This window comes from Platichthys flesus, chromosome 17 (assembly GCF_949316205.1).
Source record: "Platichthys flesus chromosome 17, fPlaFle2.1, whole genome shotgun sequence".
Taxonomy (NCBI): Eukaryota; Metazoa; Chordata; class Actinopteri; order Pleuronectiformes; family Pleuronectidae; genus Platichthys; species Platichthys flesus.
In genome coordinates, this window is record NC_084961.1 from 9,509,286 (window position 1) to 9,521,593 (window position 12,308).

The 12,308-nt window shown below is 45.6% G+C and overlaps 1 protein-coding gene across 1 annotated transcript; it reads right to left on the reverse strand.

The window, feature by feature from the left end:
- Positions 1-942: 942 nt before the first annotated feature.
- LOC133971964 (zinc finger protein 385D-like) lies at positions 943-12,067 on the reverse strand. Its single transcript, XM_062409107.1, has 8 exons — positions 11,932-12,067; positions 10,651-10,766; positions 5,671-5,778; positions 5,050-5,218; positions 3,723-3,974; positions 3,456-3,637; positions 1,649-1,750; positions 943-1,379 (listed from the first exon to the last, which is right to left on the reverse strand). Exons 1-8 carry the CDS (start codon positions 11,939-11,941, stop codon positions 1,137-1,139), a joined length of 1,182 nt encoding a protein of 393 aa, XP_062265091.1. The 5' UTR covers positions 11,942-12,067; the 3' UTR covers positions 943-1,136.
- Between the last annotated feature and the right edge of the window lie 241 nt (positions 12,068-12,308).

Sequence of the window (12,308 nt, forward strand, 5' to 3'; positions counted from 1 at the left end):
GAGTGTTGATAAAACTATAGAAAAGTAAAACTATTGAATCCAATATGAGTATCCACAGCTATTGTTTATTGGAAAATCAAAAGCAGCAAGACTCAAGCATGCTCTGATTGGCCTTCACACGTTCATTCATAAGATCCACATCTGCACATGTTAACACACACAGAGTTACAGTCATCATGGAGGTTCACTGTAAGACGGACTCTCTCAAATGATATACGGATTATCTATAAATCTATAAAAGTTAATGGTGCACAAGTGTTGCATTGAGTTGTACTTCTGTGATGGCTACATCTGTGCATGCACTCACACCCTATCACACACACACAAACACACACGCATTCGTCACAAAATACTGTTTGCACTCATTTCCTGCTTTCGTGCCTTCTTCATCTGTATCCCCCCTGGTCCATCCCATCCGTATTCCCCTGGTCCATCCCATCCGTACACCCGTGGTCCATCCATCCATATCCCCCCTGGTCCATCCCATCCGTATTCCCCTGGTCCATCCCATCCGTACACCCGTGGTCCATCCATCCATATCCCCCTTGGTCCATCCCATTCCTTTTCCCTTGTTCCAGCCCATCTGTATCCCCCTGGTCCATCCCATCGGTATCCCCCCCTGGTCCATCCCATCTGTATCCCCCCTGGTCCATCCCATCCATATCCCCTGGTCCATCCCATCCGTACCCCCCTGGTCCATCCCATCTGTATCCCTCCCTGGTCCATCCCATCCATATCCCCCTGGTCCATCCCATCCATATCCCCCTGGTCCATCCCATTCATATCCCCCTTGGTCCATCTCATCCGTATCCCCCTGGTCCATCCAATCTGTATCCCCCTGGTCAATCCCTTCCGTATCCCCTGGTCCATCCCATCTGTATCCCCTTGTTCCAGCCCATCTGTATCCCCCATGTTCTATCCCATCTGTATCCCCCCCCTGGTCCATCCCATCCGTATCCCCCTGGTCCATCCCATCCGTACCCCCCCGGTTCATCCCATTCGTATCCCCCTGGTCCATGACACCCACAGTATCTATTATTGTGTTGACAGCAGCAGGTACCGTTTGATATCACGTCTTCTCTGGTGTCCGCTCTGCCTTGACCTGTAGTTCAGAGCTGATTGAGACGTGCACAGGGTCAGTAAGGGGAAAACAGCACCGATGTGTGAGTTCGACAGATGGGTCCAGGGGCATGATGCAGAAGAGCCTGGGAGAGAGGCTGACTCTGAAACAGGGCGGGGCTGGAGTTTGAGGTGGGCCGGAGGGGGAAGGAGGCCAGTGTTGCCATGGCGGCTGCAGTAGCGACAGAAAGTTGATGCTGTAGAAGAGTCGAGGCCAGAGGTTTGGTCAGGTCTTGTTTCTTCTGCAGAGCCAGTCGAATCTGTGGAGGAAGTGGACAAACAGGCTGCAATCTCGAATTTGAAAGTGAACAGTAGGATTCCAGAGAAGGACAAGAAGATAACGTCTACTTCAAGAATAGAGTACAAGCAGAAGTAAAACATTTCAGACGGGAGATTCTTCAACCCCTATCACAACTCTGACATTGGCAGTGGGGAGTTGAGCTTCCTGGAAAAGGCTCTGGGGAATCGGCTCTTATACACAAACACTGATGAGGAGGGGAAATAAACCAAGCAGCAGCCGCAAACTCACCGCCTGGAAACTCTGGTGTCGCTGGGCGGGAGTGTAGGGGCTGAACTTGGGCTTGGCCGGTTTACCTGCAGCTCTATCCTTGTGTCTCCTGCTGCTGATGTGCTGGAGAGGGGGGGAGACGCAGAGTCAGAGAAAACGCTGCAATAAATAAACCCAGGGATGTAGGCAGCAGCAAGGTATGGAACAACGCAGAAAAAGAAAGCGGAGGTCACTTTTGTTTAGAAATTTGAATAATCAGCGAAGAGGAAAATTAAGGGAGGCCTAATCAAAGTTCCTATGTAGACGATTCAGGCAGAATGTGGACAATTTGTTGCCGCTGACTTTAAGGTTGAAAATATTCATGGGAGTTGGGTCCGGAAATTTGAAAAGCACAAGCAGATGGCTTCAGCCAGCGCGGCACACAATCAACGGTGAACGGCTAAATATTCATGAGCACCTGGCCAAAGATAACGTTTATCCTCATATCCTCAGATATGAGGACCAACACTTTGCATTCATATCGCCAACAGATGCTAATGCTATCATCACATTCAAACTAAGCTGGGTATCTTTGCGCTCTATGATGAGGAATCTGTGGGTTTCACTTTTCGGGGAGGCGTGACAGGTGTGAGATGTTCACCCTGTGATTTGGAATAAATATGCATGGTCCTGCTGGTGGATCTGCTCATGCATTTGACTGCCTCGACTCTGTGAATGGTTAGTCATTGTGACAGTTAACCTTTTCATAGCTTCACATGCACAAGAGGCGCCAACCAGTGAGTGTGATGGGCCAGTTGCTTGTGTCACCTGCCCAGTGTTCAGCTGACAACTAAAGTTAGTGAGTTAATCGTGTTCTTTGTTGTATTAACCTTATAGACTGTATATGAACATGGATGATGCGTCTTCACCCATGATCGGAGGATGGAGGCCCGATATTGAGGACATGTCATGTATGTGCTGGACCAATCGTGAGACAGTCACAAGCTAAGAATCGACATCCACTATTGTTTTTTTATCTAGTCCATGTCCCATCTGCTAACTTGGGGAAGGCAGGTTTGGCATATTGCAGCCAGCGACTAAGGAACAATCTAGATGATTTGTTTCCACGTCTGTGAAGCAATCATGTCATCCATCTTTATGTACAGTCAATGACTATGCACAGAGACTAGGAGGAAAAAAAGATCAGACGAGAACTTAACTAGAAGAAGAAGAATGTTATCTGTCTCGAGCTTTACGAACACAATCTGCATCAAATACGTTTTCATCAAGACAAAACAAGCAAGATTAAAGACATTTACTCAAACGTGTAGCCCGTCCATCATTCCATAATGGGCATAGAAATCATAAAACAGACGGTCTTCAATCACAGCTAAACTAAATATCAAAGGCTTTCCGGCTGAGGGGGGATATTAAACCTGTCTGTTTTTATAGCTAATGGTAAATGTAGGAGAGTGGATCTTTGCACACATAAGGCTCCAAATTTACAGCTTGTAACTTAGGTTTGTACCAAACATCAACAGACCATCTTTTCTTATGAATAAGTAACATTGTGTGCAAGTAAAAAAAAGACTCCAAGAATGTTCTTGCAAAGGCTTTCTAAAGAGCAACTGTTATATTCAGGCATATTCACATCTGTTCCAATGCTGAATTATCTCAAATGCATGTCTGACTTTTGATGATTCCTTTCACATAGACTGAGGACCCACTGACTTAACTTAGTATCGTTGTTTTCTACAACCACAGTAAGAAACTTTCATCTCTGTATGAATCACTGTGACAAGTAACCGACCTAAGCTCAGTTTTTCACTTGGCATTTTCATCAATGAACCTGTTTGAGCTGAGTCTCGGAGTTGACATGCACACCGCAGATCTCACAGTGGAAAGTTTTGTTCTGGAGTCCGGTCAACGACTCCGGCGGCGGGGCCCACTTGGCTTTCACCCCCGTCCTGGGAAAGGACTTGATGGCTCCGTAGCCACTTCGAGCCTCGAGCATGGTCTTGTGCTTAGTGCCTGCAGGAGATACAAAGTGGTTTCAGCATCAGGATCAAAGACTGTGCGTGCAGGGTAAACCTGACAACTGCAATGAGAGTCTCACCGCAGTTGTGGGCCTGCAGCTGCGATGCGGAGTTGACAGCCACCTTGCAGAGGGAGCAGTAGAGGAGACGAATAGCTTTCTCTTCTTCCGTCTCCTCCTCTGGGGCCACCTCCGCATCCCCAACTCCTTGCGCCTCTTTCTCTGCCGTCCTCGGGCTGGGTGACAGCGAGGATTCGGACGGCGGTTTCACAGTTTCAGGGGAGCCACCGCTCGGTGGCACAGCCTCGGAAGCCGGGTTCGGGGCTTGAGGTTCTGAAGGGTACATTGAGAAGTGTGAGAAGCAAACAGAAAGAGCCAGGGAGAGGGAGTGCGGACAAATATGTTGGACTCTGTAGTTTGTATTTCCTCAGAGACAGAGACAAAAACTCACCGGGCCACAAGTGATTAGAAGCTCTATCAACTCCTCTAATCACACTGGTAATCAATGATTTCCCGTAGGATCTCTCTTCCAGCAAACAAACGCACAGTTTTGTGTAGAAATGCTTTGGCTCTATTATCTATTTTCTAAGCGGTTCCCTGGAGGAGCCTGTGCTGATTTAAGGATTCAGGCTTTGCTAATAACAATGATTAGCTCTGCCTGGCTGAGTAAGTGTCTGTGTGTTCCCATTGATTCATCACTCTGAGGGGCCGAGCAGGCTGTTTGCTGAAGTAATCCTCAGAGGCCTCCCCTGCCATCTCCTCCACTTGCCCTGAACTAACTCCCAACTGCAAATGATCCCTCGTTCTTTCCCTCACCAAATCAAACTCTCATATCAGCGCTGTCACATGCAATTCTTCCTATCTTTTTTTCATTTATTTCGCTCTTGAGCTTGCAGCCAAATGTATTATTTCCATTCCTTAACACCCACACACATGCAAAAGTAGCATATCAGTTCTGGCGCATGTATACACACTCATGCTGGCGCTTTCATATTTATGCTGACATATTTCCAGGCGCGCACACACGCACACACACACACACACACTCACACACACACACACACACACACACACACTGCACAGCTTCCCACAGATCATGCATTCAAAGCATTTGCAGTGTGTTTTTGATCACAGGAGGCTACTGAATGAGGAGGGTAAATGTAGATATGAAGAAGGAGCAGAGGATAATGCTCAACCTTTAATCTCATCACTGCGAAACCCCAAGCAGCGGGGGGGCTATCACATCAAAGAGTTAAAAGTCATGAGTGGGAAAAGGAGATTTGAGCTTTGCATTCAAATATCTATCGTTGTCACATATTTAACGTCTGCATACACACACACTCGTGCAGTGTGTGTGTGTGTGTGTGTGTGTGTGTGTGTGTGTGCGTGTGCCGTCAGAGACACACACCTCCCGATGTCGTGTCAGAGCTGGAGGGCTGCAAGCAGGGCAATGGGAGGATTTGCGATGTGGTTTCCTTGGCGACTGGTTCAGAGGTCCTGATCTTTAAATCTGGGGCGTCAAGAGCTTTCAGCCTTTTCGCGTGTTTGGTGCCGCTGTAATGGGAAGACGCCTGCACCTGTGCACAACAGCAGGCAAGAGGGAATGAACTAACTGCAAACACACAATTATTTACTCATGTAAACTTGATGTTTTTAATGCACAAACTTAAACGGAGCAACAAGTAAATACAGGTTTATAATGTTCCTGACGAAAGTGCAGGGGATACGTTTTTTCATGTACTCCTCCTAATAACGATGTCTGTGTAACACTGTCCCAGACTTTCTTGTTTAAAATCGATTATGAATCGTTTAGCATTTCACACAATCCCAAAAATAACCCTATGCACAGGTCAAACATTAGAGTTGTGAACATTTCACCCGGTGAGTGAATAAACTAGGCAGCTCTAAAACCTCAGAACCAGCATGACAGGACAGGCCTCCTCAGCTCTCATGCCAAAGGGTGTGTGTGAGAATGTGATTAGCACAGACAGAAAAACAATTCAAAGTGTTTCTTTAGTGCACCGCCCACCTCAGAGTTGAACTTCAGTCGACAGACTCCACAGGAGCTGGTCTTCCTCTTCAGGTGCGAGGTGAGCCCAAAGCCGGGGCCCATCAGAGCTTTATGGACGTGATCCATCTGCAACGAAGGAGAAGCGGGACGTCACAGACTGGATCAGGATTGGGAAGACAACAATGACTAGTGAAAGTGATCGATGTAATGGAATATTTAATACATTTCACAGCAATGACAATTATCAATTCTGGTAATTATCAATACTTGCTTGTACCACTGAAAGATCCGAGCAAGCGCACATGAACAATCACATTGCTTTTATACAAGTAAGACCCCTCCTCACAGAGATGCAGAATGTTCATCCAATCAGATCTCTGCTTTGTTGTAATCAGGCTTACATTTGGTCACCTTCAATTTGAATGAGGACCCCGTTGATGTGTTCAGAGAAGCACCGCAATATTTCTCAGTGGAATGAGGGAGTAGTTCTGGCAGTCAGTCAGACATGAACACAACAACAAACACACAGCTGGTGTGATACATGTATACACATGTGCACAGACACACAGCAACATTTTAACATCCAATAAGGAGTTCTTCAGTGTGGGGGCCCTAGGCAAAAGGGACCTGGGGGCCCTAGATCAAACCAAACCGACCAAACCCCAAAAACTGCATAATTCTAATCTTCAAACAACAGATTGCTTACTGTGCTCAGCATAAATAAAAGAAGTGATGTTTAAGTGCAACCCCCCCACCATAACAGGTAAATCATACACACACATTAAGTTGCTTGAGTCTTCAACCAACCCTCTAAAATTATGAAGCTGAGAGTTAGTGGCATGGAACCTCATTAGGGGGTTTCCAACTATGGTGTCATAACAGGCTTTCGTAAATATCTGACCCTACAACTTAAGGGGGTTGTCAAAACATTGTCATTGCTATGGACTAATCTAATCAGCCGTTCTCAAGGCCCCCCTCTCAGCACGGGGTCACCCGGCCAATTGGTCAGAACCACTTTGTTATTGTGCAAGCTTTGAGTAGCCTGATGCTCCAAAACAAAAATCAACATGTTAACTCGCATAATACAGATTTCCATGGACAGCAGGGAAGTAGATGATGACATGTATGTTATTTGAAAATGTCTAAAACTGTCCTGATCGGCGTTTTTCTGCATTTAAAAAAACATCATGATTGGAATCCAGTCAGACCACAGCGAAGCAAACTTGACCACATCCTCTGCTCTCCATAGTGGACGAAACACTAACTTTTAACGGCCATCTTTAAAGTCTGCAGGGGGGGGGGGGGGGGGGTGTTTACGCGCCCAGCCTTGTTCCAGGAAGATTCCACGAAACCAACCCTACAGAGCTTTACAATCACGTGTTGTGTTGTGGTGTGTTTTGATTATATTACAGATCTTTCACCTGCAGAGTAGGTTACTTTAAGATGCGTTACAGAACGTAAGGATATTAAATATATATAAGTAGCCACAGCTGGAGAGGAACATCTGTGAATATCTGTGTTGTTATTGGTCAACTGCTCGTGTCTGTAGAGCTGAAGATAAATTCTTTGCTTTTAAAAGTAAAACATGTAACAGAATCTCTATCGCTCTTCTTCTCTCAGTGTGTGTGTGTGTGTGTATGTGTATGTGTGTCTGTGTGTGTCTGTGTGTGTGCAGTACACACACTTGCTCATTTTCTCTGATCATCACTCCAGCTGCTCTGGAATGATTCTCAGCAGTCATTGGTCTCTTATCTCCGTCTGCTTCCTTGCAGCTATTTGTGTATATAACGAACAAATGTGAAAAAAAAACTGTTTCGAGCTAAATGTGTAGAATACAAATTATGAAATAATAAAAATAAATCTAAAAACAACATTTGTAGCGACCATGACCCGTGAATAAAGAGTGAAGCGTTTATTAGACGGTATTTATGATGTTGTTAGCGTAGCTTTAAGTCTCTCCGGACGAGCGTGAGCATTTTAAGTAAAAGCCACTCGTCTCAGTCCCTTCCTCCCTCATCAGCCCCAAGGCTCCTGTATCACCATCTGACCTTCCATCACACATTCCTGACTTCAAACTCTCCATCTGCTCCCCTCTAAACCCTGTGCCGCTCCCTCTGTCTCCGTGTGATCAAAGTCATCCCCCTGCCTCCCTGTAGGCTCACCCTCCTACCCCCCACTCCCACTCCACACTCTGGGATGGAGCAGCACCTGTGGCAAAGTCATTTTGGCCCTTTTTGTTTTTTACGCAGGCCATTCTGTCTTTCCTCTCTAGGCATATCACCTGTAAAAACAAACCCACCTCTATCGATGTGCTCTCTGCTTATTGTCACATTAAAGCTATCAAGCTTCTTTCCTGTGGAATCGTCTCCCAGTTAGAGTTCAGGAGGCAGACACTCTCTCTGCGTATAAGAGTTGGCTTAAAACCATCCATTTTGATGAAGTTAGTTATGCTGCTATAGGCCTAGATTATCTGGGGCCACATGACACACGGAGCTTCTCTTTCGTCCTATACCTCTTTAACACATTAATGTCTCATCTAAACATGTTACAGACTTGACTTCTTCCCCGGAGTCCTTGTGTTTTATCGTTTGCTGATCTGGGATTTCTGTTGTGGCCATATGGTGGATCGTGATGTTGGCTCGTAGATTGTCATCGTGGATCATAGATCATGGCAGTGGATCGCCAATGAGAGATTGTGATAGTGGATCGTGATGGTGGTGGCAGCTGATCGTGGACTATGATACAACAAGATTGCTTTAAAAAGTATATATCTAATCTAAGCCGGAGTGGAGTCATAATAAAAGCAGTGGATTGAGTGTGTGTGTATGATACAGTAAATGAAGGCGTGGCCTCTACCACACTCCTCCATTTACGATGGGCTCGTTCCCTCTACAAACCTCCTCACACGTAGCCTGTCAGACACTCTGCTCCTTGCAGAGGGTTATGACTGAAACATATGGCAGAGTGAAGTAAAACAGACTTTTTCCTGGAGCACAGTCAAGAGCTCCAACAGTAATAATGATGAATGTTCCTGGATTTACACTATGCACCAGCGTAACAGTTACACGTGACTGGATGACGACAAGCCTCTCAAAATCGGTCTGGTTGTGATGAATGAGCTGCTGCTTTTGGTTCTTTGTCATTTAAATTTGTGTTCGCCTTGAAACAGACACGTTTTATGTTTCACACACACACTGTGAAACTAAAAGGGCAAACAACCACAGACATGCACACAACGTTGTAACTATGACAACCCACATTCGGGCACCAAACAAACAATTGTGCAGCGCTGCAAAAAGGCCAACAGTGCATCTGCATTTACAGGAGGATTTAGGCTTACACACAAACACACACACACACACACACACACACACACACACACACACACACACATACACTTTCTTCAAATTTGGTCAGATTTGTTCAGGTGAACTAAAGAATGACCTGATATGAATTCTGGTGTTCAAAGGCCAAAGGTCAAGGTCACTGTGTCACCATATGTTTTCTTTAGCATGCCTGGAGCGAAGAAATTCAAATTCCACTGACACATGGGTTAACTGATTAGATTTGTGGGGTCAAAGGTCAAGGTCACAGTGGCCTCGCACAACATGGCCTTGGCCTGTGCGACACGACAACAGGTCTGCCTTAAGGGAATTTCTTCAAATGTTGACCAGTTGTCCTCAAATCAAATAGATGCACCTAGACTCTGGTTGGTGGAGGCATACCACTGTGATGAATCTACCTGCTACAATCCAGTTAGAGAAGCGAGGGGCTCCTATGTGAGCGGCCACAGCGACACCTCCTTGGTAGTAGTTATAAATAGGTGAGAGGGGATGTGACTCAACAGTGTGATGTGAGGCCAACACTCTGTGCTAAGTTAAAAGTGAGGGAGCTTCTCTGACTGGAGTGTGAATTGCGTCCACCAGGAGGAAGTGAACAGTGAAAGTTTGTTATTGTCTTCTATTGTTATGTCTATTTGTGGTGTCAGGCAGAGCGGAGGGCCAGGAACTAAATGCTTCAAAAGCAAAGTGTAAAATACACAGAGAGAGAGAGAGAGAGAGAGAGAGAGAGAGAGAGAGAGAGAGGGAGGGCAGATGTGGAGAAGGTGGAAAGGACACTGAGACCGATGTCTGATGTCTCCTGGGGTTTGACATAAGGAGGAGAAAACGCACACAAAAAATACTTTTACTACACTAACTACTTTTTAGACCAACAACATGGTCGATATGTACACACAATCTCCCTCCTTCAAACCCTCAATTTGTCTCTGTGTATCTCTTCTAAGAGCACTCCAGAGATTAGGGAGCAAAGTAAAGGGAGGAACAAAAAGAAAATTGTTGTTTTTTTGCTTCAGAGTGAGTCTACAGCCAGACTCAGAGATGGTCTTATCAATGGTTTTCAGCCTTTTCATGTCAGCGGCAAACAAACGCATCATGTCTTCTTGGCTGTGTGAGCTCAAAACAAATACACACAGTATGTAAGAGACTTGCTCCCAGTGATGCCGGCGAGTGCATCTCAATGTATGCTACATGACACACACTCCATCGACTTATGTCATTCCACATTTGATCACAATAGGAATACATTAAGACGAAAAGCACGACTCCTCTGTGAACCAGACGTCAGCCATCCGCCTCTCCTGACACGTCAGCTCTCCTCGGGGCTTGCACTAGGCCGGCTCTGGCTTTGGCTCTGGCTCTGGCTCTGGCTCTCTCCACCTTCACCCCCCACAAACACAGCGGCAGACAGCTCTATGAAAAGCTCTGTGTGAGGAATACCAAGGAATCAGATCCACCCCCCAGGATGTGAGGAAATGTCACAGCTCTCTGCCTCAGTGGTGGTATATTTGGAAAGACGTAGGCAGTGGGCTCATGCATCTGTGTTTTAAACATTTGAAATTAAATTGCTGCGAGCGGGCAGAGTCGTTTCACGAGCAACATTAGGTTTTGTCCTGAGATTGTGGTTGCAATGACAACCGGAGTGACTGACAGTACTCACGTCAAGGAATCCAGGCAGCAGGTGGAAGGGGAGGAGGGGCTTCGGGTCGGGGGACGGCTGGGTCCTGCACAGCGTGGGACGGGCCAGTGGCGGCGAGACGCTGTGACACACATTACCTGAGAGACAGCACAGCAGGGAGGAGACAAAAAGACACATGGAGGATTATCTCAGGAGGGATGAGGTCATTCTTCAGGACACGGGGAGTTTAGCCAAATAGGACAGAATGAATTTTTTAAAATGACTAAAAGCCCAAATCATTAGAGTTGCAACCAATTATTATTTTCAGTATCGATCCATCCTTTTATCCATTCAAAGTAAAAAATAGTGAATAATATGAATTAACAAACTGAATATGACTCAAAGACATTATATATATTTAAATAAGTAATGTAAAACACCATACATGTTCAATTACATTACATAAAAAATACCCTACTGACTGACACACACACACGCACACACCCCAACAATTCCCTGTTGTACAAAACTCACTTATGATATCCAAATTAAACTCACACTCACACATGTTAACATGTTAATACACCTGCACACACAGTTTCAAACCTTCACCCAAACATGTAAATGATCGAATGTGGTCATTAAAGTGAAAGGGCTGTGTGATAAGTGTCTTGTTTGTTGAGTGCTGGTTGTTACTGAAGCTTTGTGTCTAGTTGGCATGTTTCTCTGATCCAGGACCAGCTCACATGTGTAATCAGCATCACGGCAACACACCCATCCGCTCTGACACTGTCTCATTACCTTTAACGAGCTGTGTGCGTGTGCGTGCGTGTGTGTGTGTATGTGTGCGTGTGTGTGTTTGTTGTGCTGTGTTTCCTGCAAATGCAAAAATGTAGACCTTAAATAAAACAATAGCCGGTCAATTTTAAAAAGAATAATACAACTGAGATTTGTGACTTAAATCATAATCCTCAAAAAATAATCACATTATCATTTAAATTAAATATAGGGTATTTTCTTCTGCTTTGCTGAGTGACTCTTTCTTCTGCTGTATTCTATCATCGTTAATAAATAACTCACCAGTTGTTTTCCATTAAAACAACATCTGGGCCATAATTTTGATTTGTATTTAATATAAATAAACAATGCGCCCAATCAATTTCTCTCTCTGTTCCACTGTGCAGGTGACTGACTTCACAAAGCTTACGTCGGTTTTAACACCGCAACAAGTGACTGCGTAAAACAAACACACACGCAATCACTCATACACGCGCACGCACACACTCCTGTAAAGATTAAAGCCATAATGCATCGCTTACGTACCGAAAAACATGTCGCCACCGAGGTGTACTCCGGTCGTTCAGTGTTTTATCAAAGTGTGTGTCATGTTCCAGGCGCAGATGAGGCTGCGCGTCTTCTCCTCCACACTCCGTCTCTCCCCTCCTGCAGCGCCGGTGCTGCTCCTTCCCATCTGGATCCACTCCCCCTCCTCCTCTTCCTCCTCCTCTTCCTCCTCCTCCTCCTCCTCCTCCTCCTCCTCCTCCTCCTCCTCCTCATCTCTTCACTCGTGCACCAGTATGCCCCTGCATCGCACATCTCCCAGAAATCTGTTTTTAATTCAGCAAAATAGAAGGAAATTAACTTAATGAGTGTGTGTGTGCAGCAGCCGCCCCTGATGAGTGCAACCCCTGGTGCCATCA

Excerpts from the sequence above, each read along its gene's own strand:
- LOC133971964 (XM_062409107.1), bottom strand. Across the intron at positions 5,779-10,650 it reads TGCTGCCTGGATTCCTTGAC|ATGGATCACGTCCATAAAGC; the intron begins GTGAGTACTGTC and ends CCTTCGTTGCAG. Across the intron at positions 1,380-1,648 it reads GACACCAGAGTTTCCAGGCG|ATTCGACTGGCTCTGCAGAA; the intron begins GTGAGTTTGCGG and ends CTTCCTCCACAG.